This window comes from Stylophora pistillata, chromosome 7, assembly GCF_964205215.1.
Source record: "Stylophora pistillata chromosome 7, jaStyPist1.2, whole genome shotgun sequence".
Classification (NCBI taxonomy): Eukaryota; Metazoa; Cnidaria; class Anthozoa; order Scleractinia; family Pocilloporidae; genus Stylophora; species Stylophora pistillata.
Window position 1 is genome coordinate 11,146,962 of NC_142525.1, and position 26,881 is coordinate 11,173,842.

Sequence of the window (26,881 nt, forward strand, 5' to 3'; positions counted from 1 at the left end):
ATGCATCGACAATAAGATTCTAGAGTTTCTCATGGACGACGGAGTTCGAATGTTAAAATAGGCGATTTGTTGGAGAAACATTTGATTGCAACGTTCAACACTAGAATGTTATTAGTAGACTATAACCTCTATATACTTATTAAAATTGTTTGGCGTCAAATGGATGGTGCTCCCGACATAATTTGAATGACACAAAGTACGCTCAAAGATTTGTTGGACATCCATAGATAAACTGAGATCATTTCACCTCTTTCTTTGAAGATTTATACGGGCGTACATTGTAGACCACGGGCAGTTCACATTTCCCACATTCATCTGTCGCGCAAGTCATGGAAATCGGCGAGGAGAAATACTCATGCGCACGAACCCAGGGGATCGAGGCCCAACTTTGAAGTGTGAGATCTTTCAAACATTTTTGTGACGAGTACGCGGTTTGACCATAAGAGATTGAAACCGGTGCATTTATGAAATCGCTTGGAATTCTGGGAACACATGGTCGCGCGCGCGTTAAGACGTCACAAAGACGATAAACAAATCAAATTGAATTCGCCAGCAAACGAGGAACACCATGCGACGGTTTATGTTACATTGAGACTGGTTAAACTGTCTTTGACGTGGCTGTCCAATGAAGATTTTTATACTACTGAGCACGGTTTTCATCTGTCTTTTCCCGAATACAGTAGCAGGTAAGATATATAACGTTCAATTTTATCTATACTAATGGGCTGAATTCCAAGATTTCTCAGTCTACCTTACGGATAAAGCCGTGTTCACCGTAAGAATTAAGTTTTTTGGCCAGTTACGCCGAGAAAGAAACTCTTGTTTCGTGGCATTTCATCTTTTGGACAAAACGAGAAAAGATAGCAAGAGATAATAGTTAACTTGAGAAGTTTCATAAATTACACGACAATTCCGCTCAACTCACCGTTTGGAGCAAATAATTTTGAGCTAAGCTGAGAATTTGTCTTTGTCGCAACATATGTTATCTATTTATTTCGCTTTTCAGTTTTTCGAACTCGAAAAATTCTCTTTCAGTCTCTCGCATTTTTCTATGGGAAGTGCACTGCATATAAAGAAAGAAAAAAATCCTGGATATTGTTAAAACACATGCGCGTGGCTCAGCTGTGCGATATGTGCTTTTCATTCCACACTTGACAATTTTTGAAGTTATGATAGCAGTCAGACTCAGTTGCGCTCAAAACTGATCTTGCGCATTTTTGTCACATCAAGGAAAGTTTGTGTTCTCTTATGACACTACACTTGCCTTGGAGGGATCCAATACGACACTTATCTGCCAAGATACAGACAGCAAAGTGCCACTAAACATAACCTGGTCCTTTCAAGGTACCTCGGGTAATTTCGTACTGTTTGAAAATGGTCTGGCGCCTAATCTCAGTGAAAACAAATACAAGCTGTCAAACGCAGCGACTAAACTGCAGATTAATAAGCTTTGCGCCAACGACACTGGAAAGTACATTTGTTGCATCCGAGGAAAACATGGAGAGACTATTCTGAGTGCTACGGCTCTTTTGACCGTGGAAGGTAAGATATCTGAAGAGGTTTGGGTTAATAATTCAAAGGAGTTTATCGATAGATACCAGGTTCTCTTTTTCTTATCAAATCCAAAATAGGAAAATGTATTAAAAAACAAACAACCATTTTAACTTTTCTCGTGTTGTCGCAACAATTCTAAGTGTGATTATTAAGCCGGTAAACGCATAGAAAGTGCAGTTTATTGCTTTTGTAAAAAAAGGAATAAAATCAGGTCTCGACCAATCAGGGTCCTCAAAGTATCTCAGTTATTTCATAAAAAAAAAAGCAAAACGCAAGTTGGCATTTATAAATTACTGTACAACTTAAGCAGAAAAAAAGGGGAGGTGATTTCCACACGGAAATACTCGACGTTTTATATATAAAATCGACCACTAGCGTCCAATCAAAGATGCTGCAGTCTGATTGGCTACGCTACTCGCTATATATTCTAATCTCGAGCGAATAATATAGTCATGAAATAGAAAAAAATTCTGGCATTTTCTGAAAAAAATGAAACACGGAGAAAGTTTATCTGAACGAGTAATAACCTGACAGACCTTTGAAAAAGTTGTAGGAATACTTTCTTACAAATGAAGTATCTTCTCGAAAATGTGCTCCGTCCGCGGGAAACAGAAACGATTGGTTTGTTATCAACTAAAAAAATTATTAAAAGAGAAAAAAATTGGTAAAGCAAAAAGCGTACGAGGGATTAATGCTGCCCCTTTTCAGAATTTTCTGCTGTGGTGTACTTACCTTTATCAACTTATAGTTGCTTGCCAACCATCCCTTCAGTAATTATTACCAAATATATGTAAAAGTTAAAGCTGATTAGCAGCGGAAACACCGCTGCGAATTATACCGACTCTTTTGTTTACCTGATTTTGACTATATTTACTTTCCGATATCAGCTTTATCCCGAAATGGCCGACCCGCGAATAATCTACATCCCGTAACTACAGCGCCTTCCGCAAGTGCTTCAAATCCCAAGAATTCTTCCAATGCGTTGAATGCATCAGATCCCGTGAGTGCAGCAAATCCCTCGAAGGCATCAAATCCCGCGAGCACAGGGCATTCCGGAGGTATGCTATCCTCATCACAAGGAGAAGTTCCTGCTCCCTTAAACAAACTTCAACCGTCACCCACAGTAGAATCTACTCTACCAACTACCGTGCGAGGAACAACATCTCATCCTGTTTTGTCGGCCTTGTCGAAAAATCCTGATGGAAGTACTCTAGCAAGCCAGGGTTGTGGCAACCTCAGTGACGACACAGGTATCATTGTAGTCTATATTATATCTCGATACTATAGGCGTCTCGTTACCGAAAAAAAAAAAACGCCCAAGGGCGTTTACGTGGGATGCTGTTCTACGCGCTTAATCGACAAAGTTGTTTTTACGAGAAGCTTCAGTTGCTGGATTTCAGTTCAGTCGAAAATCAATCTAGTTCTTTTTTCTGCGAATTCACTCTGAGAATGCAGTGATTCGAAGAAGGGAAGTGATCTTCGTGGTGTGAAGTATGTGTGAGCTTTTCAGATTACCTTGCACATGAAAATAAAGACATCGTTTAAGTCAAATGTCCGACGTGACAGTTGTCAACTTCATGACAAGCACGTGGCCAAGTTCCATATATGACTACGATGACACTAAGCAAATCTTTAACGTGGTCTGCTACATGGCTTTCCGTAGCTGGGATCAGCGCATTTTGATCCTTAATATTTTTTGCCGGCTTGCCCTCTCAGCCGAGATTAATGACATCCTGCTTTCTTGTCGATGCTTAACTAGTCGGCCTTATCTAGTGAGGGAGGCAAGAAAATATGCAGTCGGCAAACGATTATGGCAATAATTATTTTATAGTATTGACAAGCAAGACGCTATTTATATCTAAATGATCTTAAGCTCGTCTAAAGAAAAATTTTATCAATCCGTCGAGCATTGTCGCGCATTTTGCTGGCTAAACGGAGTTTTTGGTGAGCTAAAATACATTAGCACGCTCGCGTATTGTCCAGATTTTTGTTTTAGTCATTTTTCTTCTAGCTACTATATTTTCTAAGTGGTAATAGTGGTTATGGAGTTCTTGCGCATAAAAATGTTTTGGGCCGCCTCTCAGAGCTCAAATTAACCTTCGCCTAACAGCTCTGCCTAAGAAACCTAAGCGTTAGCCCTTCGCTCCGACGAAGGGCTAACGGTCGAAACGTCAGCTTTTGTAATCGTTACGGTGGCCAATTTACCATTTCAACTTTGTTGATATATCCTAAAAAACCTAACTCTGGGTAGAGTCCAAACTATATTTATGCCACTTAGCATTAACTCTACTGTTTTTCATAGCGACCGCAGTTGCGTTCAACGAAAACGAGACTTCACCCAGTTTGATGATGATCAAGGAAGAAGGACGATTGAAACTGCAATGCAGTTATTGTGTGAAATCTTCCAACCAGGCAGTCAGTCTATTCTGGTACAAGGAGAATCAGGTGATTCAGAACAGTTCACATTATGTGATAACAAACCGCGGCAAAGATCTTGGTATCCCTGTGGTGCAGCAAAGAATGGATGAAGGACTGTACAGGTGTGAAGTTGTATCCAACAAACAGAATATTTCAAAGCTCATTACTGTGATTGTAAAGAAAGGTAAGAAAGTATTAGTTTAATAGCGTTCACCGGGATAAATCCTTCCTTCACATTGATTTTACGCGTCGATTTGTAATTAAGGCCACGACATCACAATTTAATTTCTCCGCCGGAAATGAGAACTGGGCCCGGCGTGAGCTTGAAAGCCTCCATAGCTAGCAGCTTTGTTCGCGTTTTGAAGCACTAAGCGAAGGAGCCATGAAAACGAGTGATGAAGCTGCGAGAGGTTTGGACAGAATATGGACGCTCGTTGCTTGCAAGTGAACACAACTTGGCTATGACCTCGTTGACCGCTCAGTTTCCATCTTGTCGTATGTCTGTTCGGCGATGACGGAAAATGTGATCAAAACAGAAGAGTGGCATACGAGGCACAGGCTAGGGTGTCACTGATGTTTTTACTAAAATTTCCACCGACGTCTTCTGTGATCCAGTACAGAGATGGATGGCAAAATGGTATCTATTTGTTTTATGTGAAGGAAGAGCAAAATGTTTTTCATGATAACGTCATCTTTACGTTTGTCCTCTAATAGATCATGAGTACGGGCCAATCAAAATGTGAGAATAATTCAGCTCAGTGTTGCATTGATTGAGATCGAAGTTTTTGATGCACAGGCAGAGTAGATGAATCATTTATAAATGCAATGAGTCTATGATCAAAAGTTAGTTCTAAATCACACGTGAAATGAGTAATATCTATAATTCTATCTCGCAGCTGTGTCCAATCCATTATTATCCAGCGTGTTTGCTCAAAACAAGTCATACCTATCTGTACAAGTCACCTGGAGTCTGACGGAGCATGCTGTTTTCAGTGCTTGTCACGTCAGTCTTAAACTGAGGCTGCTGAACTCCAGTTCATGGAGTCAAGAAGTTACCAATGTATCCCAGATACTCGGGTCTTACACGTTCGAGCATCTACAGCCCAGAAGAGCGTATTTATTAAACATTACACTGTACAACAACGACAAACAGACTGAGAACAGGGCGATGGTATTCTGGTCAGCGGCTTCCAACTCTTCAGGTATGAGCAGTCATTACGCCCTTTGATGGCTTCCACGATCCCTTACCCGTTGGCTGGCAAGAGCTCTCGCAAACAATCATCCTAAATGAATCTGCAAATTTTACGTGGTTGCAAAAAAATTTCATTTGAGGAAAAAAAGTTAGATTAAAGCGCACAATAAATGGAATAGGAGCAGTTTGTCTTTCCAAGCGTAGTTTTTCGTACGAGTTTGGGGTTGCGAAAACAAAAACAAAAAACAAAACAACGTAGTCACCAGCCAGGAACAAGGGGCGATAATCACTGTTGTAACTGCCACGGGTGACTTATTCTTTTATTGATAAGGAGAAACAACTCTAACACAATTTTCAACACGGGTTTCGAGGAGACAAACAAACAAGGCAAAATGACACGGTTAAACTGCAAATAAAACACTGAACGAAAACCTATTAAGTACACTAGGAAAGCTACAACGAAAACGACGATGAAAACTTCGTATGATGCACGATCCTCGCAGTAGATAGCGCTATTTAAGCAATAGCGAAAATCAGACCTGAAAAAAATACCGCAGTTAAAAAAAAAAAAAATATATGAACTTCATATATTTCATTGTATCTGATGAAAACTTCATAATACAAAACTTACATTTGTTGCGATATTGTTGATTCCCTGCTTAGCGGCGAAATAGCTGCACGAAGCGAATGACAAAATAGAACTTACTGGACAATGCGCGAACAAACACTGGACAAATACTGGACAAAACTGCACAAACCACGATGAACAATACGGTTTAAATACATGGTACGTTACGTAACATCAAGAAATGACACAAAGAAAGCGCACGCCAAACTTTTACTACAATCAACACTGCTTGAACAAGAACAATAAACAAAGGAAAAAGAATATTAAGGCGTTTGCGATCCACAACTGTCCTTAGGTTTGAAGTTTTGATTTAGCTCATGCAACTTACACACTGACCTGTCTATCGAAGGGAAAAAGATTCGGTTATTTACACGAGGTCTAACCGAAACCGCGTTTTTACGCAAGTGGTGGGTCTCAAGCATTCTCTATAAGAGGATTTATATATCAAATTAACGTCCTTTCACTATTAGCTTTCGGCCCTCTTGACACTGTTCACAAGAATAAATGTTTAGGCAAAAGGTTCGGCTAAATTGAGGATGGCTCAGAATGCAGTTTTGTTAAACAATGGCTAAACTATATTTAAAAAACTGGCCCTAAATTTCTCATCGGAGTGTTTGGGTAGATTCACAGACTACGCACAAAAATTATCTGGATAGGAGCTGATCCGCTTTCGAATGATGAGGTCAACGTCAGAGTTGAAGATCATAACAGACTTGTCAAGATTTTGCGCTACTATATCACAATGTGACAGGCTTCTCAACCGTATTCAAGCCTTTTTGTGGAAGATTTGTGTCTCTTTTGTAAATATTCAAGGAACATTGAAAATAGGGTGAAAGCCATGTCATTGCTCGTTAAGACGTCCGTTTTAATTGTATAACAAACGTGAACAAAATTGATCAAGACGGAAAATATATATTTGGAATTCGGTTGTCGAACTGGAAGAAAAATGTATTTTGGTCTTTACCAACTGAATTGATTATGTAATAGCCATTTGAATTATGACGTCACGCGCGCTATGCATGCTGGGAATTTCTAAAGCTGATGTTTCGAGTGCTAGCCCTTCGTCAGAGTGGAAGAGCATGCAGAGGATGTAGTTCATTGGTCATTAGGCTTAGCCAATAAATTTCTTATATTTTCCGAGAGGACTCGAACCTCAGATCTTCAGATTTTGTGCTCTGACACTCCACCACAGTCACTGTTTGAAAATTTGTTGGTGAGCTGGCTGTGCACCAGCTGTCAGTCAGATACGCCAAGGATCTTGTATATCGATAGGATTAGCACCACAAAAGGCATTATACGTGTAGATAGAATAAGAAATATAAAAGATCTTCAGCAAAATTGTTTCCTTTCTTATTTCAGAGTTTGATCAAAGATTACTGCTTCTCTATCGCGTGATCAACAGGAGAACTTTAGGCGTGGCACTTGGGATCATGGGATTGCTGGGGATAATAATGATAACATACGTTTGTGTTTCGTGGTGTCATTCTGGCAAAAGAGGTTACTCCATCCCGCCATCACAGACGAAGAGACAAGACGAGGATGACCTTCTTTTCCAAACAGACACTCACTTATTTTACAACAGGTTTGTTTTGACCGTTATGTTCACGTCTCAGTTTAGTCTGCATCACAAAGGCTCGAGTTACAGAGAAAATATGCTAAACAACATTTTTAACCCTGCAATTGTAGCATGAATATGAGATTATAACACGCTTTACGTTTGAAATCCCTTAGAACAAGCTAACCCTTTTGTAAATTTTGTTCCAATGATCTAACATTGGCTTGAAGACGCCGCCACTTTTGAATCTCACCTAGCAGCCAGGTCCGGCTGACCTGTGACGTCACGAAGTCTCACTTGGAAAGACTTCTAAAAATGCCATCTCTTGACGAATTCCCCGAACGATTAGGAACTACACAGAAAAGACTTTCTCGACCCAGACAAAAATTTTCCTACGTAAAACATAGCAGCAACTGCCTGTAGACCTCGTAGTCTGGTTTTTGCACGTCCAGTTTTCGAAATACCCTGTCCATAGCAAAATGTTAAGGCACAAACAATTTCACAACGGTTGGGTCACTCTTTGGAGTCTCGAACTGCAGTGCGTGACAAATTTACACGTGTCATTTCTTTTGGTTTGAAGTACGCTTTTTCTTTCGTCGGATACGAGTGCTTTCGAACGACAAGCAAAAAGAGAAGCTTTACTTCTCGTGTCTTCACTCCCTTCCCCCCCCCCCCCCCCCCCTTTAGCTAAGCTCTTGTTATGCAGGCTAGTTTTCTTGTTACATTAATTTTCTTCTCTGGCCAGGATTGTTTTCCACGCCTCTCGCCAGGCTTTTTTACGCTCTGCACTGTAACGCAGGCTCACCATCCAAACAGCGGCTGTTTGCTGAGCATTTGGTCAAAGTCGCTTGAACGAAGTCATCATGACTATTATTTTAAGGTTATCTGTATCTCTCATTGTGATAATGTTCACAATTGCAAAAGGTAAAAGACTCAAGTTAACTTCCGCCGTTATCTTTCATCTTAAGGGCCTTCGATGACGATAAATCTGATTGGATGGATCAAGAATTATAATCGTAAAACAGAACACTTTCAATGTCGTACTTGATCAAGCTCTCGATCTAACTTTCTTTGGTTTTACAAAGTATTCCGGCATCTTTTTATCTGGATTCATCGCTTCACACGCAACGACTTTTTCTATCTTTCTTTAAGCAATGGATGTTGAAACCACAGAGCTTAAGTGAATCACAAACCGTTTAATCTTTGACTTTCTCCGGATATGTTGTATGAATATGTATAGATACACACAACCCTCGCTTTCAGCTTTCAAAACCACATCAGACAGTATTTTCAGTAAAAATTTGAATAAAAAATCCTGATTAACTAGAGTGATTTTTGTATTTTTAATTAGCGCATGTTTCATGTACAAACAGGATTTAATCTGCTTAAAAATTCCTGCGCTGCACTTCTAAAAATTTATTACAAAGCGCGTAAAACTATCTTACATTTCTTTTCACTTCCTTAAAAATGGTGCCAGTGCGCTAAAAAATACCATACTTTAACTAATCTCCTCGCGTACATTATGCTGGACATGCTTTTCAGTAACCTTTTCACTGTTGTTTCATTGACACAAACTGATAAATAGAGGCCAAATTTGGCTGATATTCTGTCTCGCCTAACAAGGTCACAAAATCTTAACTTTGCGACTAGTTCCTCTAGGTGAATCTATAGTACCATGACAAAAAACTACTGCTCTGACAACGAACGTAGAAAAAACATCACTGCTTCCAGTCTAATTCACTGTGTTTGGAGTAGCACGGAGACAGTGAGAGCAAACAGGAAACCTTCCCAGTTAATCCTAATGCATTTTTATTAAGAAAGACGCTGCAGTGTTATTTACCGAGCACGTCATAAATAATTAGTTAAAAAAAGTATACAACGGTTTCTGTAAGTGCCATCGCGAAAAGCCAAGTTCTTCGTGTCAGGTCACACAAATCTGTTATAGCTCTTCAGTGGCGTTGATGTAACTTGCGTCGAAGTTGTTCAAATCAATCGAGATCTGTAAAAGAATGAAAAAAAAAAAAAAAAGGAAACCTCAGTGAAGAAAACTACACTAACATACTGTTCATTTCTTTTCTTTTTACACAAGGTAGCCCAAGAATAAAGAACACGTTTTACCAAAATTATAAATTTCAATTTTTATTTGTATCACTTTTCATATTTTTTTACTTAACATGTCGACAGAAAAATTCAGCTGCCACTCACATAGCCTTGACATTTCGTCATTCATCGTAGTACCAAGAGCACTACAAGAGAGTGTGGAGTGGGTTTTATGCCAACCAGATATCAGCAAGAGAATTATAACATTATTTCTCATAGAGAAAGATGTTTCTACGTCTTGTTACGAGTACGGCACTAAACCTGGGGTTTGAATTCTCAGGCGAACAAGATACTTTTCTCTTCTGTTGTTCAACCATTGTTAAAGATTTTGAGGCATTTTTGTTCCAAAATGCCATGCTACGGATCTTTCCCATCCACTTTCATCATTGACAAATCTATTGAATGATGGCATTTATTTTGGAACTCACCCTTTCCGCAGTCATTAGTCTGTGTAGAGTTTTTCCGATTTCCAGGAAAGTTGGTCTGGCCTCTGGCTCTTGCTGCCAGCACTGCCACATGATGGCATATCTACAACAGAAAGAACATCTATGGTCTAGTAAAATCGTAAGGTTTACATCTGAGAACATAACGAAAAGTAAGAAAAAAAGAAAGTTAAAAACCAGACGAGGCATTTAAGTTCAACGCTGACAGCCTAATTAACAAATGGTAAACACCACAGCGTACACTATTGAGTTATGGATGTACACGGGAGGTTGCTAAGCACGAAAGAAGCGTCCATTTGTTTTATAACATAACATTGATGCATTGTAGAAAAAGAGTTCCCTTTTATTTAACTGTGAAATCTTACGTGACCAGAAGAAACATATGCGCGGAAGTTAGTCATTGTATTTGCTCTCGTCAGCAGCGCACACCCGTGGGCAAATGGTGGACACTGAATTGACCAATCAGAGCGCGCACTTTACTTTGGTTATGTTATAATAAGGTTTGGCATTCTTTGCTGAAGAATGTGCAAACAAGCTTCGCGAAAAAGATCGACCCGGTGTGAGCTAAATCGCTAATATTACAAATCTTAAGATCTCGCTGTACTTCAAGAAAATTTCTGAGAAGACAAAGGTATTTGGGCCGATGTAAATGATAGAAATCCTTTCCTTTGTTTAAAAAATCCATAATATTAAGTCTTTGTAACAGGTTATGAACAGCTGCATACCGTCCCTGAGGCAACAGTTTAAGCTTAGAACAATTTTTAGCGACAAAACTACTCACACTTCATCAGAACAGTACTGAGGTTTGGGCATCCTGTAACCAATATGCAGTTGACCGATGACTTGATCTCTGTTCATACCAGGGTAAGGATTAGCACCTGAGATAAAAACAAAACCACCTTTATGAAAATGAAATAAAGGATATAGCAGATTGCTTAACACAGGGAAAGTTAAGGCTAAAAACACTCAAACTAGTGGACTAAAGATCGACGTCAGACTGACTCGAGCCTCTTAATATCATAGCTACTAAATTAAAATCGTGTTATCAAATTCTTTTGCGCGAGCGTTCTTTTCGTCCACACTGTGCACGCAGATGACGAGCGTGCATGCATCGAAGCAAAGCAAATTTCTCGTTCTGTGAAATTGAAAACCACTGCCCTGAAATTGTTAGAAATGAGTTGGTTCTTGTGTTAGCTGTGCGTCCATCGAGTTAAGAAGCACGCGGGAAGTTTGAAGATAACTCAAGCAGCTACAGTTGCTCTCGGCCACGTATGGACAACTTCCGAGCTCCTTAACTCGATGAACGCACGCTGACGCGGAATTGGTGAAATGGGAATGAGACCCTTACCTAGAGTGACAATCTCCCACAGAAGTATACCATATGACCAACTGTAAGAAAACAGAAATGATTAAAAAATAATGGTACCCGACTCGCTGTAAGTAAGCACAAAAAAATGAGCCATAGTTATGATATGGTTATTAGGAAACAGCGGATTTCTCTAAACAACGTTAAGCTATTCTGTAGTTCAGCTTAAACAAAAGTTCTAATCTGGATTTCAAATGATAGTAAATTTGCAACTTTCGACATTTTTGAAATAAAATTAAATTTTTTTGAAGATTTCGGTCTTCTACGATCTAACTATCACATAATCAACACACGAGAATTACGTAATCACTTACACGTCACTCTTTGTGGTTGTGATTCCCTGAAATATTGACTCTAACGCCATCCAGCGAAGAGGTAATTCTCCCTAATAATGAAAAAAAATCAATTACTTCGCCATGTCAGATGAATACGAAAATCAAGGAATTCAAAGAATACTGACGTCAACAGCTCTACAACACGGTCACTTACAAAAGTAACAAAACACATTCAGCTCAAATTCTATTTTTTGTTTTTCGGTTACTGGGGTTGCTAGGCTACAGACCATTATAGCCAATAACCTCGGTCAGACGTTCCGAACTCAAATCATTCGGGACTTTAAGCAGTCAGGACGGCAACGCCACGGAAGACGTCGATTAAAAAACGAGTTTCTACTTTTAGTTAGAATTTCCAAAATGGCTGCATGAGTTTACCGTATCATTGGGCGCCAGACTTCAAACTCAACATAACGCATAAAAGTAGCGTTGAGTTCCAAATGTAAATTAAAATAATTTGCCGGCGCGGTTTCGCTTCGCAGACGACGTAAATTTTGATGATTTCACGTTGTTGTTTTGCAAAGGACGGCTACGAAATGTACAAAGTTTTAAAACGCACGTGCTGGGCTATTGTTCTGCCAATTAGATCTATTGTTTTTCCACGTTCTCGTCACCGTCGCCGTCGTGGTTTGCTTAAAGTCCCTATTAGTTGAGCACTGGTGAGCCTCATAACGCTTATCAGCCCGAGGGTGATATGACGGTACCCTATTCACATGATACCCACCAGGTGGCTCTTTTAAATAAAGAAATTTCTTGTACGACAATGAGATAATCATATTATAACTGCGATCTGTACTCAAAATTTATATTTATTTTGAATATTCTAAAAGAGCCATGCGAGAACTTTCGACGTGCAAGAATCATGTTTGGTGTGGGTAATTGAGAAATAAAAAAAAATTACGAATGAATCCAGCGTTTAGAGAATAAAAAAAAAATGCTTTGAATATAAAAATCAATGCTAGTATGAAGTGTTAAACTGATTTTTTTTTGAAAAGACTGCTTCATCATTTGATAAGTTCAACTGCTACCACCCTCGCTAAGTGTGGACCAATCCCTCCTTTCATATCAGATGATAGAAACAAAAATATGTTTTATCAAATCTGATTTCATTGATTAAAATTTACTAAAAATCATTCATTTTACTCAAGCATTAACGACCAACTTGCCTCTCCTAATTTGAGGTATTGTTTCTTCTCGTAAATATCTCTGGCCAAACCAAAATCAGCAATCTTACAAATATGTCCTTTATCGACCAGAATGTTCCTAGCAGCTAAGTCCCTGTGAACAAGCTACAAAACAAATCATAACAAGTTCAAAAAAAAAATTTTTACCAAAAAACATTCACAAAAGTGTTTCGCGACGAGACACCAATGTGTTACTGCAACTATTAATGTCGTTACAATATGATTTTTTTTCAGATTAGCCCCTTGTCTCTCTTTCAGACGAAAGGCTGACGCTCAAAACGTCCGCTCCAGAAACTCTCTACGGTGGCCAATTTACATAATTAATTCAGTTAATTAATCCAAATTACCTTGAAGTATTCCCCACAGACGCGGCACCACACCCTCTTTAAGAAATCCCCCCCCAACTTTTAGAGTAGTCTAATTGCTCGAAGAGTGGTGCGTGCTATAGCGACCAATGATTACGTCATATTTTGTTCCAATCCTTCCGCGCGAGGTTATGATTATCATGCTGAAGATTGTGATTTCTACAAAAAACTCACCTTCATACTTGCAAGGTAACTCATTCCACGAGCAACTTGCCAAGCAAATGACATCAGGTCACGACTCGTCAAAGACATACTATTACCCGCCATGTTGGCGTAAACAACGCTTCCATGACTGGAAATAAGGAAATCTTTCAAATTCCCCAAGGAGCAGTACTCAACAATAATGAAAGGCTTATCTGTTTGAAAAAAAAAAAAAAAACAAATCCATCCTTTAGTTCCCTCATGCAAGTTTATCTGCGTTAAGAAACTGAACTAGATCCACAAACTACATTCATGGAGATCTAGGTTTCTTGTCGTTGACAATAAAATATGCGGATGGCGACGCCATTCCTTCGCAAGCTACTCCGACCAGCAACTACTTTCTTTTACCCTTCAAAGCATCTCATTAGCAAGGAAGGCAGCGCCAGTAAAAGTTTTCCAACTGATCACAAAGTTAAGGAACGCAAAGCTAAACTGCTTAGTTTGACAAGCGCTTCGCGATGGTGCAGGTTCGTTCTATCTTGTCAGAGTAACTCCCTTCTTTCTTCTAAGACAAAAAAAAATTGTTTTCTCAACAAACAAAATCCAGGTGCAAGTCAACACAGATTAATTCTCCCTATCATGTTTCCTTGGTTGCTTTTCAGCTTTAAAAACTCCACTCACCTGATTTAGTGCAACAACCAACCAAACCAACAATGTTCGGATGAGAAGCCATAGGTTTCATAAGCTCCAGCTCATCTAGAAACTCTTTCCTCTGCTGCTGGTCGGCATTTTCTGTTAGAGATAAAATGCCACGAATCAGTGAGCTTGCAGTGGCAGTGTCTTATTATGAAGGTTAGAAAGTTGCAAGTACCTGATCATTCACCGAACCATCGTGTTTGATTTAGGATCAGAGAGGACAGAATGAAAACGGGTTAAGATGGCGGCCGAACTTTTCATGCACTATCGCTTGCCAAATTCAGAAAAATAGTGTTCTTTTCAATTTAAGAAAACTAACTGGAATTCTGAAATTAATCATGCTACCAGGCGCCCTTGGCGTATGGAATATACTACTATAAGAGCATTTTTGGTAGAAGAACATTATTTTTTGGAGTAATTAAAAAATGACACCCGTCGTTGCTGTTAACGGTTTTAGCGCGTTTTAGAACCTCACGATGAAGAGAAACGTATCAAGAAAAACATGATAACATCTCAGTGCTTAGAGCGCTTTTCGATTAACTTTGGTGAAACTAAAACCAAAGTAGTCACGACCAATCAGAAGAAAGAAAAAGACCTTTAAGAGCCAATGAGAATTCAAAGAAAAACCAACCTAGCAATCTGCCAAAAGCGCAGGAAAACGAGGGCGACTAAAGTCGTGATTGGTTTTACCTTGCATCTGATTGGTCGATAGAGTGGCGCGAGTTTTCTGGACCACTCACGGTACAAATTAAAGAAAAAACAAAGCCAGCCTGAATTATTTTCGACCCTCACTTAAAAATTGCCCGAAAACGGCAAAGCTTGTGCAGATTATTTGAGAGCAAAGTCGAAGCGTAAACAAGCACACAAACCTTTAAGCATCTTAACAGCCACAACTTGAATGCCTTGTTTCGTCTTTAAATAACCCTTCATGACTTGTCCAAAGTGACCTGAACCCAGTTTCTTATCAAGGCTTACGTTCCTTTTGGGTACCTCCCACTGCTTTGGTCGAGGTATGGATGCATACTCACTACCAGCAGCCATAGCGGCTGCCGCATCAGGTCTGATGGAAACATAGGAATATGTGTCACACCTCTGAGCTGAAGGAGCTGGGCCTCCGTTGGGATCCGCGTATGTGTATGACTCGTCTCCCTAAGTCGAGAGTAATGCGCATGATTTTTTAGAGCGCCTTTCGATTGAGCTTACACACCAAAACTAACGTAACTTCGATGGAAAGAAGAAAAAGGTAGATATCACGCGATTTACCCAAGCCTAAAAGCGGTTTGTTTATTTCCTAGCCCTTCACTTAATCAAAAGTCCTCAGCATTGGCTGTCGAAAAGGTTATTCAAGGGGATTTAGGGAACCAGGCTGAGTGGAAAAGGAGGAAGAAATTGACGGAGTCTTGACCTTCCTCAAGCAACAACAACGACAAATATTTTATTGAGATACAATGAATATATGAAGTTCATATATCTCATTTATCACTTTCACGGGTTTATTACGAATCAACTTAACGGCCTGCTCCCAGTTGGCTTGTTAGCTCAATTGGTAGAGCGCTGCACTAGTATCGCAGAGGTCAGAGGTTCGAATCCCGTACGGGCCTGATTTTTTTCAGGTCTAATTTTCGCTATTGCATAAATAGCGCTATCTACTGCGAGGATCGTGCATCATACGTAAATATTTTATTCCCAGCAAAAGGGAGGTGTTACAGTCTTTCCAATGATCACAGAGGGTAGAAAAGTAAAATTATGTGGTTCTGAGTCCAATTATCAACATTTGCGATTTTAATATCTTTAGAGCAAAGCAAGTTAAAGCGGATTTTTAAGTAGTCCAGAACTTAGGAGCAGACGCTTTTGAAGCAAATGGCACCGCGCACTTAAGCGCAGCCAATGCATTGCAAATATGATGTCCTGAAAGCCCAATGGTTCATTGCTACTGGAACTCATCGCAGCTTTGTGCAGCAGGAATCGACTGGGGTTTCGCTACCTCTCCTGAAAAGGATACTAAACCATCGCATCAAGTTTCCTGCACAGTTCACCTGTACATATTTATTCCCTTGGGTAGAGAAAGACACCCTCTGCAGAACACAACGACTCGGATTGCTCTCGAACCCAGACCCCCTCCAGCGCGCTGACCGCTAGGTCACCGTGTGTTCCTAAGAAGAACATCATATCTATTAAGTATAGTTACGTACCACCACAGTGTAGTGAACAGCTGGGAGAGGCTGAGCAGGTCCTTTCTTCTTCTTGTTTTTACGGCACATGATCAGCACCACCGCTATAACCAAAAGTACACCACACACCCCTCCAATGACTCCACCCAATATGGCGCCTGTTGATGAACCTTCGTCTTTACGCTCTTGCGGACCGCTTTCTTCCCCTGACAAATAAAGTTCACTGTGGTTAGAGTTTGAAATGGCCTAGAGTGCGCCAAAGAGACTGAGAAAGGTACATCTTAAGAAAACGTGGTGTTGTGTAGGTGGGGATATCAAAAGATAGTTTGGTTTTATCAAGTGAGTTCATGATATGAATATGCCACCGTGGAGAGATTCTGAAATTGACCTTTCGAGCGGTCGCCTTTCGTCAGAGCAAATCCAAACATGGAGGCTTGCTAGTTAGCTAAACAAAACAGCTCCCTCGCCTCGTTCAATATCAGAGCAATGTCATGCAAAGAGGTGGTAATAACAATGACAAACATCTATAAGGTATTACTTGATTTCAAAACATATTCTCACAACTTAAATTACAACAATTGAAAGGAAAACAATGGGGAGAATTGGCATAAAGATCTTGGTATTATCCCACTAACTCCCCAAAACTGATTTATAATCCTCCACTCCAGCTGTTACAGTCTTCCTTGTAAATTAGTTTCAAGAATTTGGTGTTCGATCAAAACAACAACTTCGACCTGATAATTTTACGTGTTCTCGTGAATGCTTTGCTGGATACTGTATGCAGATCACAGGGAGAAGTTACATGTTAATCACTTCTGTAGTTTTAGGGTTGAAAGATTAAATGAAGCAAACATGTACCTTTAAAGTTTACTGAAACTTCACTGGATTCACTGGATCCAAACTGATTGACAGCTAGCACACTGAAGAAGAATACACCGCTCCAACTCTCTTCCTTATTCAACACGGTACTTGTCACATTTCCGAATATTTGATCAGAACTTGTCCACACAGCTGAGCCATTGATCTTGTACCTTACAGTGAAGTTGGACTCAGCTCCACCGTCATGTCCAGGGTGCCATGATACCAGCACAGTTTGGAAAGATGTTTGTTTGACTGTGACATTAGAGGGTGCTTCAGGAACTCCTTTGTGGAAATAAAAAAAAAAAAAATTTTCTTTTGAGTCTGGACCTCCTTGGTCAACTAAAATTGTTTAATATAGCTTCACTGGGCAGATCTTGGGCATTCAATTAGCCCTTTAACTTCCTTTATTTTTATCTTTTTTGTTCACTGGTTTTGGATAAAACTTAAAAACCACTCCAAGTCCAGCAAGGAGTTACTATTATTTTTTTTTTTGTCCCAAACCTTTCCAAGCACATCCACTCATACAATAATGCACAAACAGAGCATGCATTACTTTGGATTTTGCAAGCTGATACAAATTTTAAACTCACAAAACTTCTGGCTAAAAATTCATGTGCAGAGGTCAGATCTTTTCTCTCTTTTTAGAGCCTTTCTGGGTCAAGGCCCTACCTGTGCCTTTCAAAATTTTCCTTCATCCACAGACAGCCCTTATTAACAGTAAATTCATTTTTATTCATTGCCAAAAAAATTGCCAGCTAGACAAGAAAGGAGATGTTGACCTAAGGAGAGCATATTCAAGAGCTTAACTTCCAAATAATGAACCTTGAAAATTTATTGATGGATGACAGTTAATTAATAGCTAGTAAGGTGAAGTCTTTGAAAGCAGGTTGATCACCTTGGCATGTAGTGCAAATTTACCTTTGACAGCCAAAGTTATATTTGCTGAACTAGTTCCAAAGTGGTTTTGAGCACTACAGGTGTAAACCCCAGTTTGACTGTATTGCACCAAAGTCATCCGAAGTTTGACCCTGTATGTGCCATTAGCATGTAGCTGAATGGTTCCAGGATCTTCTAGCTGATTTCCATCTTTGTACCATGTGACATCTGGTTCAGCTTCACTCATTATGAAGAATTGTAGAGTGATGTTTGAATCCTTCCTGGTCTCTTTATACATTTGCAATGATTTGATCTCAGGTACTCTTCCATCTACAGAAAATAACAACAAAAACATATTTAATGCCGTTTAAATAGTACATCTTCTGTCAACTATGCCCCAATCATTGGACACACTGGAAAAGTTTCAACATAAACTAGAAAGATATCTGTGTGGGCCATAAATCCAGGTGGAAAATATGAGGTTCTCAAACATATGGTAGGAACAACGAATAGACCACTTTCATAAATGGCTGCCGTATAAATATTCTTTTGTTCAAATTTAAATTAGCCCTTCTGGCCTCGCTTGAGAAAATGTATTCTCTTGAATTTTGTACTGGCCAGTAGGGCTAATTTAAATTTAAACAAAAGAATATTAATCCGGCCGCCATTTATGAAAGTGGTCTCTACAAGGTTACTGGTAACATTTAGAGAATTACTATATCTCCTGGTTCAAATAAAGGGGTAAGATTTCGATTCAAAAAATATTTTTGAATTTAGTGAGGCATAAAATGAAATTTGGCTTGTTAAATTGACCAAACAAATCCCACATACTAACTGAGAAAGACATAATGGTTAATGCTCTTGTGATGAGGAATAAAACATACCTCCAACAAACAATGTTATGCTCCCCTCAGCTGTTTCTGCCACACCACTTATTGAGCAAACAAAATGACCTGAAACTGATCTTGTGACACTCCTTAATTCTAGAATAGCTTCAAATCTTGTTCCTACACCTCGGATAAATTGAAATCCAACATCTGTGACTTTGCTTCCATCTTTGTACCAAATTACTTCTGGTATTGGGCTTCCACTAAAGAGGCACTTCAACTCAACATCAGACCCAACTTCAGCAACTACTGCTGGTCTTGATACTTCGACTTTCAAAGGGATGATAGAACCTTTAAAAAAAAAAAAAAAAAGAAAAGAAACATGGATACCCAATCGACACAAGAAAGACAGTCTTTAATAAAAAGAGGGGAAATTAAATGTTTGAAGAGCACAAGTTGTGTCCAAAAAGAAATTTTTATGGCAGTCATTTTTGTACAGAGATACCATCAATTGAAAATATTCTAAATAAAAAAAACCTACAACAACTTTACTTTAACCTGGAAATAGTCCAATTCACAGTTGGGTGCTCAGTTGCCAAGCCTTTGAACAGGAGTGAGGCTAAGGGTGACCTTGTTATGCTTTTCAATTGTAAAGTACTTTAATTGTTATCATGCTAATTACAGATACCGGCCTCTATCAAAACAATGTCACTCTCAGCTTCACTCCAAATAGGAGGCTAGGCAATCAAGTACACAACTGTAACATGGCCTATTATGCATGCTGGGGACTCTTATTGCAATGGCGCTTGAAGCAATGTGAATGAGTACATATGCAAATTATACTTTTCCTTACAATGGAATGGGTGCATGTATGGAAAACTTCTTTAAGTGAAAAAGTATACACAAAAATATACACAGGCATGTCACATTTAAGTAGAACGTACAAGTGTACATGCACGTTCTTTTAGACTTCAAGGTAAATTTGTAAAATATGAGAAAATCAAGGAACAGGGTTTCTTCCAGATGTAAACACCTAACAGTAATTAATGGTTCTTTTCCTTTGTGACTTTAATGTCAGGGAGATGGCAAAATTCAAAAATGCAGAGCCCTACTCCAAGGAGTACCCTATGGTGCACCTAAATGGAGTACACCTAAAAATCGTGAATTGGTCGAAAAAAAAAAAGTTTTAAACATGGTGAATTATTTAGATTTACATATCCTAAAATATTTTGAGCTTGTCAGTTCTCCAAATGTCACAGCTTAATATTTCAAGACGGTGGTCAATTTGTGGACAACATCGAACTGTGACAATTGGAGAGCTGGCAAGTTCAAAATCAGTACATTTTGGAATATGCAAATCTAAACGATTCACCATCTTTATATACTAGTATTTTATTTGAGCAATACATGATTTTTAGGGGTACTCCATTTAGATAATCCATAGGGTACTCCACGGAGTAGGGCTCCACGTTTTGTCATCTCACTATAGTGAGTGTCCTTGAAGTGTGTAGTATGTAGTTTCTGTTTTTCATTTAGTGTCCGTATCTGAAGACAGGCTCTCCAAACATTTTATTGAAATCAGGTTCCATCAAAACCAGCAGCTGTTTACATTCAATGAAATCCTAAAAACATCTCACATCTTACAGACTGAAGCAGTTCATGCAAACACACAAACAGATTACTTACTAGAAAAATGAACTCTGGCTTTCTTGCTTTTTACAAATCCTTGGGAATTAGTCACTATACAACGATATCTCCCCATATGACGACGTTGAACTCCAACAATTTTCAATTTAAATATCTTAACATTGTGCCATGTTGTGTTTGTTAAGGAGAATGAGCTGTCCTCCCTTAAATCACTGCCATTCCGAGTCCATTTGACCGAGAATGACGTGCTACTGCCAACAACACCACAAGATAATGCTACAATCCCTCCGATAGCCGTTGGGACATCCTCAGGTTGCATAACAATTGATGGATCTTTAATAAAAAACGGTGATTAATATGTAAGTCTATTAGGGAAGGAGAAAAATTAATATTATTCTTTTGACACCCTTAGACTGACTAGCATCTGATTCTTCCTTAAAGTATCAATTCCAAATCACATATTGATTAACGTCACAAAAATAAGAAAATTATGATCATCGACTCAAAAAGCTCTTGATTCTTACACCAAAATTTTCCTTGTCGGTGCTTTGGGAAATGTGTAGAGAACAGTATGAAGAATATGCCCACTGATGTTATAGTGAAAAGGGTTAAATCTAAGGTCCCAGGTTCCTTTCAAGCTACTCAGTTCAATAATCATATGGCAATCTGTGGTCTTTCCTTACACTTAGGTAGCACGGAAAGCTGTAAAAATCTTGAAAAGCTCATCTTTCAAACCGGCAGTCTAAATCCCACAGGTATCAACGACCGCTTTTCATTCCACTAATTTACTCTTGTTTTTCTCGTTGCCATGTTCCCACCAATAACGTAGCTCCATTTTCTGCCTTTAAAAGCACACACAACCCACAATTCCTCTATTCGCTCCAACGAAGGGCTAACGCTCAAAACGTCAGCTTTTGTAATCGTTACGGTGGCCAATTTGCCGTTTCAACTTTGTTGATATATCCAAATTATTCAATAACCATTCCACAGGACATCTGAATTCAATTTTCATCCAAATTAGTCTTGATAACACTGGACTGAATGTCACATTTGAATCTTACTTGAACAGTGTAATTTGTGCACGACGACCTCAAGGTTGTATTTGGTGGCCTTTCAAACTTTGGAATTCTTTGTGACATCTTAGACTACAATCTTTAGTGGCACTTCAAGGTTTTTGGAAAAGTACTTCCACTGTTATAAATTAAATTACATACCTGAGACCACTTCAACATAGAGTGATGAAGTAATAGTTCCATACAAATTAGATGCTGTACATGTGTACCACCCACTGTGGGAATACTTTGCAGGGGAAAACACTAAATTCTTTCCTATAGCTACAGGATTAGAGGAAACCACAAGATGTCCATTGTGTGACCAAGAGCATCCTGGCTCAGGGTATCCAATTGCATCACATGGCAAGGTGTATTCTTGGCCTTTATACAATGTCACATTTTGTGGCTTGTTTTTCCAAATGGGTGCACTAACTGGATGGGAGAGAGAGAAAAAAATTGATTAATCTTTTTTGGTTAAAATACATGTAAACCCATTAAATTCATTTTAATAACAAACATATGAAACATATGTGTGAACTGCGGTTATGAGACGTTTATGAGCACGATCCTTCGCAGTAAAGCACTATTTGAGCAATAGTGAAAATCAGACCTGAAAAAAATTTTCAGGCCTGTACGGGATTCGAACCACTGACCTCTGCGATACTAGTGCAGCGCTCTACCAATTGAGCTAACAAGCCAACTAGGAGCAGGCCATCAAATTAATTCGACATAAACCCGTAGATGATAAATCAAACAACAGATTTGATTTATCATCTACGGGTTTATGTCGAATTAATTTGATGGCCTGCTCCTAGTTGGCTTGTTAGCTCAATTGGTAGAGCGCTGCACTAGTATCGCAGAGGTCAGTGGTTCGAATCCCGTACAGGCCTGAAATTTTTTTCAGGTCTGATTTTCACTATTGCTCAAATAGTGCTTTACTGCAAAGGATCGTGCTCATAAACATAAATTCATTTTGATATCACTGGTAATCTTTACAGTCTGAGTGGCTCTCAGCAGTGTGAATTATTCCTGAGTCTGCACTAGATAGCAACTTTTTCCCAGCCAGTGAGAAAGCAACACCAAAACAAAGCAACCAATCAGATTTCAAGGCATGTTTATAATAACCAATCAAATTGCAGGAAATTGAAAGACAATGAGAAAAAGGTACAAGATTGTGTAGCAAATTGTGCAACTCTTTTCCCTATTTAAGGTGAGAAGGAAGGAACCAACTGGCTGAACAGTAAACTTAAAATTCAATACTGTTGCCAAGTGAATTTGGAGAGTTTATTTACCTGTTACTATGCTAATGTAAAAATTAGCTTCAGCTCTTCCATGTATATTCTGCGCTACACAGCCATATTTTCCAACATCTGACCAGAATAGGGGGAGGATATAGAGTTTTGGAGAGATAATAACATGTCTGAAACCATGTCTAATCAGAGTCTCCCCTCTGCCAGTGTATCTCACCCACTTCACAGTGGGTGTCGGTGTGCCAGTTGCAGAGCACGTTATAACTGCTCTGGAATATAACTCAGCTGTTATATTCTTTGGTTTTACTATGAAGTTTGGTGTCAAACTCTCTATGAATGAAAAAAAAAACAAAAACAAAAAATCAGTTATCAGTGCGTGATGTGTTTCAATATACTGTTAACATTCTTCATTTGGTAATCCCTGTTTCTGTGATAGCTCCTTTACGAGGCATACAATACATAACTTCTGACGTTGCTTTGTTGCATGGGTCACACTACCAACTGAGATTCCCGGAAAGATTTCCGTATAACCCCATACCAATCAAAAACAAAGCCGAAGTCCCAAAGGTAATCTATTGTTTTGCTTCTGTTTTCTTGTATGGAGAATGAAGTATGGGGTTCTACGGAAATCTTGTCAGGTTTCCTCATAAAAAGGTTTTTGAGATCAAAGACCTGGCTGGGGATTAAGCATTAACATTACAGAGGAGCAGGCATACTCGGGATCGTAGATATTAACTGGACACAGCATCGAGGAGGTCTAGTGACCTTCTTAAAGCTTAGATATATGGATTGATGACAAATTATCTTTAAAGGTGAATTACCCCAATTGACTCTTCATTCACATCAATTTTTTATTTATCTGCATTCTGGCGTGAAACAATATATGATAATTTGAAAAACGTAAGATGATTACCTGGGCTTTGTATTTTAAAACATTGCGATGCATGCAAATGTAATTAACTTGGTTGAATGAAACTCGTTTCATGGAACTCCAACAGGCCAAATCGAGTCAAAAGAATTTAGAAAAAAAAAAAAAAAAAAAAAAAAACAGCTCATAGCGGAGTTTTCATTGATTAAACGGGTAGGCTGATTTTAAATTAATCTGATACTTACGGGTCTGAACACTTGAAAACTTTGCCAGGAAGACAAAACATATCATCAGTGAGCTTATTCTTGAGTTTTTCCAAACAGAATCCATTTCCAATCGCACGATCGACAACATAAACGAATTCGATTCGCCCGGGCGAACGGGTTAAAAACCAACTCCTAAAGAATAATTCTGCAAGAAAAAGTATTCCACAGAAAGTGGGGAATTCATCATACAAGACCAGTCGTTTTAGAGAAGTCCAAGAAAAGAACAGCGCACACGAAAGGCAAAAATCTGCTCAGTGACAAGTCTATTGTAAATAAGTGACGCATACAGCGTATAAATTCGCTAGACAGTCATGCAAGAAATGTATAGATCGTAAGATAACATCATTAGTGGTAAAATTGTAAAATAGCACGAGATACCGCTCATTCGTCTTTTTTCTTACCGAGATGAATCAGCAAACAATTATCCCTAACTGCCGCTCACTTGATCCGAGCTGAAACTATACTAAGCTAACTGTCATTACTTGTCAACGCCGCTTGACGTCACGTCGGGGGTGAGAGGGTGTGACATGGGATCAGCAACTTCCGTTGAGATGAACTTCCGGTCGATAAAACATTGGAAAATGGAGATTATTCCGTCGCTCTTGTTTCATTGCTTCAAATTACCAGGTATTTACAGACTAATCCACTATGATGAACTGCATCTAAGAACATTTCAATTTGTGGATATCAATTTTTAGGGTAGATGGACGATGAGGTACAGATAGATACAGACGAAATTAGGGATGCTATACATACGTAATTTTATTTCCGAGTTGTCAAATGTCATCACATACAATATGGGAATATTGGTGACGATATTATTCGTCATCTTAGTTCGACACCACGTGTTTGCAAAGAAGCCAACTAATTGTGCTAATCAAGTATTCTTGTTGTCGGTCGATAAAATCCAGATCAAGTTAATCTTTACAAATATTAAGACAATAATAATAAAAAGAATCACAATGGTGGAGACTCGCTCACAAGCATATCTAATGAGCGGATTTTGAGGTATCATGTCAGCGTTAATCTTGTCATTAACGCTATGATAACTGCAATCTTGCAAAACAAGATTACAACGCTTAGAAGCTTATAACAAGCACAACAGCTTTCATTGCGATACAGTAAAAATATGCTGTATTGATATTGTGGTTGATATTGGTAATTTAAACCTAATCAATGCGCACCTCTGTCTTCCTGCCATAACTTGTGGTGGAACATTTTCAGAATCCTCATTTACTTGTGATGTGTATTTATTTGTGGTGCTTGACAAATTCCATTCAAATATCCAACTACTGTGGAAAATGGAACCGTCGTTCATGAGAGACGATATTTCGGTGTATTTGCGTCATTAACCAGTTTTTCCTAAAACTAGACATAAAAAAATTGACTAAAACACACACCGAGATCAATTTTGTCTTTTGGCCTTATGCCAATGGAAAAAGGAAAGAATCTGATGGAAGATTTCTGGAACGAGGAGTTTAGTTATTTTCTGACGTAAGTGTGGTCAAAAGTAAAAAAGGGAAGGGTAATGCAGTTACGACCTTGAATGGCCTTGATAACGTCTGTCAGATTTTTATCTTCAAAACTTCTCTTAACGACAGACTGACCACGATCAGAGACGGGGGGGGGGGGTACTTCCTTATAAGGGCTTAATGGGGACGTGCGACCAGCCAGGGTATGTTTTTCGAGATTTTTTGTCTTAAACAGGGTATCGAATTTATCATTTTTTGTCTTAATCAGGGTATCGATTTATCAATTTTTGTCTTAAACAGGATATCTTTGCTTGGAAGATAAACAGCAAAATTTTTACAAGCTCTAATTTTAAATAATATTGAATTCCGTTGATTTTGGCATTGCTACCAGGCACATTAAATGTCTTCAACAGGGTATCAAAAATCGGAATTCTGTCTTAAACAGGGTAAGAAAATCAGCGATATTTGTCTTAAACAGGGTCAGGGTATGAGGGGCCGCGCCGCACCTCCCCACCCAGGAATATATCGAGTACCCCCCCGATCAGAGACATTATTACCAGTAGCATTTTTGTTTTTCTTTCCGCATCTGCCATATCGAATGGTATTATGAGTAAAGGAAAAGTAAGCTGAGATAAAAAAAAAATTCGTTCACATGGACAAGAAAAGATCTTATCTACGGACATCGGATTCACGAGAAAAAATTGCCCAATCACGCTTCACGTAAAAAGTATAGGGGACTCTCATCGAAGATTACACAGTGCAACCTACCCGTCCCTGAACATTGTCTTTAATTGTGGACAAGTTCGGGCATGTACATGCGGAACCATTCCGTGCAAGATTCACCAACAGATGCAGCTCTGGTTATCGCAATTTACCATTTTCTGAACGAATTTTCTCCTCAAACAAACCACTAAGAGAGAAATAGCACATAAACTGCAGTTACAAACATGACAATGAAACGCATGTTGGAAAACAAGATCAGTAAACTTTATTTGACGTTTCGTATGTTTCGACATACATCTTCAGAAGTGACAGTTAATAATACACGTGGCGACTAAGTTTAAATTTAAGATAAGTAACTAATTAACATAACAGTGAACAAAAGAAAAAATTTTGCATATACAAAGATGCAAACTAATACAGATAAAGCTTATCGCTGCTGACATTATCGTTTAGAGTAGGTTTAAGTTCTTGAATTAATAGAGACTCCTTCATCTTGCAATGAGTATCAGAACGTCCTTTTGTCTAATATCTCAAAGTGGTCCCATTTCATGTTGTGTGACCAGTTAACGTGACGTGGTCTGTTGTGACCAGTTAACGTGACGTGGTCTGTTGTGACCAGTTGATGTGACGTGGTCTGTTGTGACCAGTTGGCGTGACGCGGTTTGCGATAGCAGATGTATGACACTGAGGCACTTGTGAGCACTTTAAAATGTTCAGTTTTTCTGTCATGCAATCTACGTTTTGTTTTTCCAAAGTAAAAATCCGGGCAGTCCCAACTACTAGCCTTCTAAACAACTTTTGACAATTGGGAACGGTTGATCTTATCTTTGTACGGAAAAAAGGACTTTATGCGATGAGCACTCTGGAAAATCACCATAAGATCATGCATCGAAA

General features: G+C 38.9%; 2 protein-coding genes across 6 annotated transcripts; one reads left to right on the forward strand and one right to left on the reverse strand.

The window, feature by feature from the left end:
• Positions 1-540: 540 nt before the first annotated feature.
• LOC111334850 (uncharacterized) lies at positions 541-8,675 on the forward strand. Of its 3 annotated transcripts, none has more exons than XM_088729156.1 (7): positions 541-686; positions 1,231-1,542; positions 2,442-2,804; positions 3,857-4,156; positions 4,869-5,174; positions 7,152-7,374; positions 8,316-8,675. In XM_088729156.1, the coding sequence occupies exons 1-7, from the start codon at positions 626-628 to the stop codon at positions 8,359-8,361; spliced, it is 1,611 nt and encodes a 536-aa protein (XP_088585282.1). In that variant the 5' UTR covers positions 541-625; the 3' UTR covers positions 8,362-8,675. The 3 variants fall into 3 exon arrangements, with proteins under 3 accessions (XP_088585282.1, XP_088585283.1, XP_088585284.1); XM_088729157.1 differs by having other exon boundaries at positions 2,550-2,804; XM_088729158.1 differs by lacking the exon at positions 4,869-5,174.
• LOC111334869 (fibroblast growth factor receptor 2) lies at positions 8,674-24,047 on the reverse strand. Of its 3 annotated transcripts, none has more exons than XM_088729153.1 (17): positions 23,772-24,047; positions 22,701-22,988; positions 21,571-21,840; positions 20,396-20,689; positions 18,767-19,060; positions 17,925-18,212; positions 17,004-17,288; positions 16,167-16,351; positions 14,844-15,123; positions 13,960-14,070; positions 13,312-13,493; positions 12,751-12,877; positions 11,571-11,637; positions 11,239-11,279; positions 10,672-10,768; positions 9,876-9,975; positions 8,674-9,346 (listed from the first exon to the last, which is right to left on the reverse strand). In XM_088729153.1, exons 1-17 carry the CDS (start codon positions 23,878-23,880, stop codon positions 9,287-9,289), a joined length of 3,078 nt encoding a protein of 1,025 aa, XP_088585279.1. In that variant the 5' UTR covers positions 23,881-24,047; the 3' UTR covers positions 8,674-9,286. The 3 variants fall into 3 exon arrangements, with proteins under 3 accessions (XP_088585279.1, XP_088585278.1, XP_088585280.1); XM_088729152.1 differs by having other exon boundaries at positions 11,571-11,641; positions 12,755-12,877; positions 23,772-24,046; XM_088729154.1 differs by lacking the exon at positions 20,396-20,689 and having other exon boundaries at positions 11,571-11,641; positions 12,755-12,877; positions 23,772-24,045.
• Between the last annotated feature and the right edge of the window lie 2,834 nt (positions 24,048-26,881).

Coding starts and splice junctions, on each gene's coding strand:
- LOC111334869 (XM_088729153.1), bottom strand. CDS start 23,880: ATGTTGTCGATCGTGCGATTGGAAATGGATTCTGTTTGGAAAAACTCA. Junction 12,878..13,311: donor GTTACCTTGCAAGTATGAAG/GTGAGTTTTTTG, acceptor TTTGTTTTGTAG/CTTGTTCACAGGGACTTAGC. Junction 9,347..9,875: donor GACTAATGACTGCGGAAAGG/GTGAGTTCCAAA, acceptor ATTCTTTTACAG/ATCTCGATTGATTTGAACAA.
- LOC111334850 (XM_088729156.1), top strand. CDS start 626: ATGAAGATTTTTATACTACTGAGCACGGTTTTCATCTGTCTTTTCCCG. Junction 687..1,230: donor TTTCCCGAATACAGTAGCAG/GTAAGATATATA, acceptor TGTCACATCAAG/GAAAGTTTGTGTTCTCTTAT. Junction 5,175..7,151: donor AGCGGCTTCCAACTCTTCAG/GTATGAGCAGTC, acceptor TTCTTATTTCAG/AGTTTGATCAAAGATTACTG.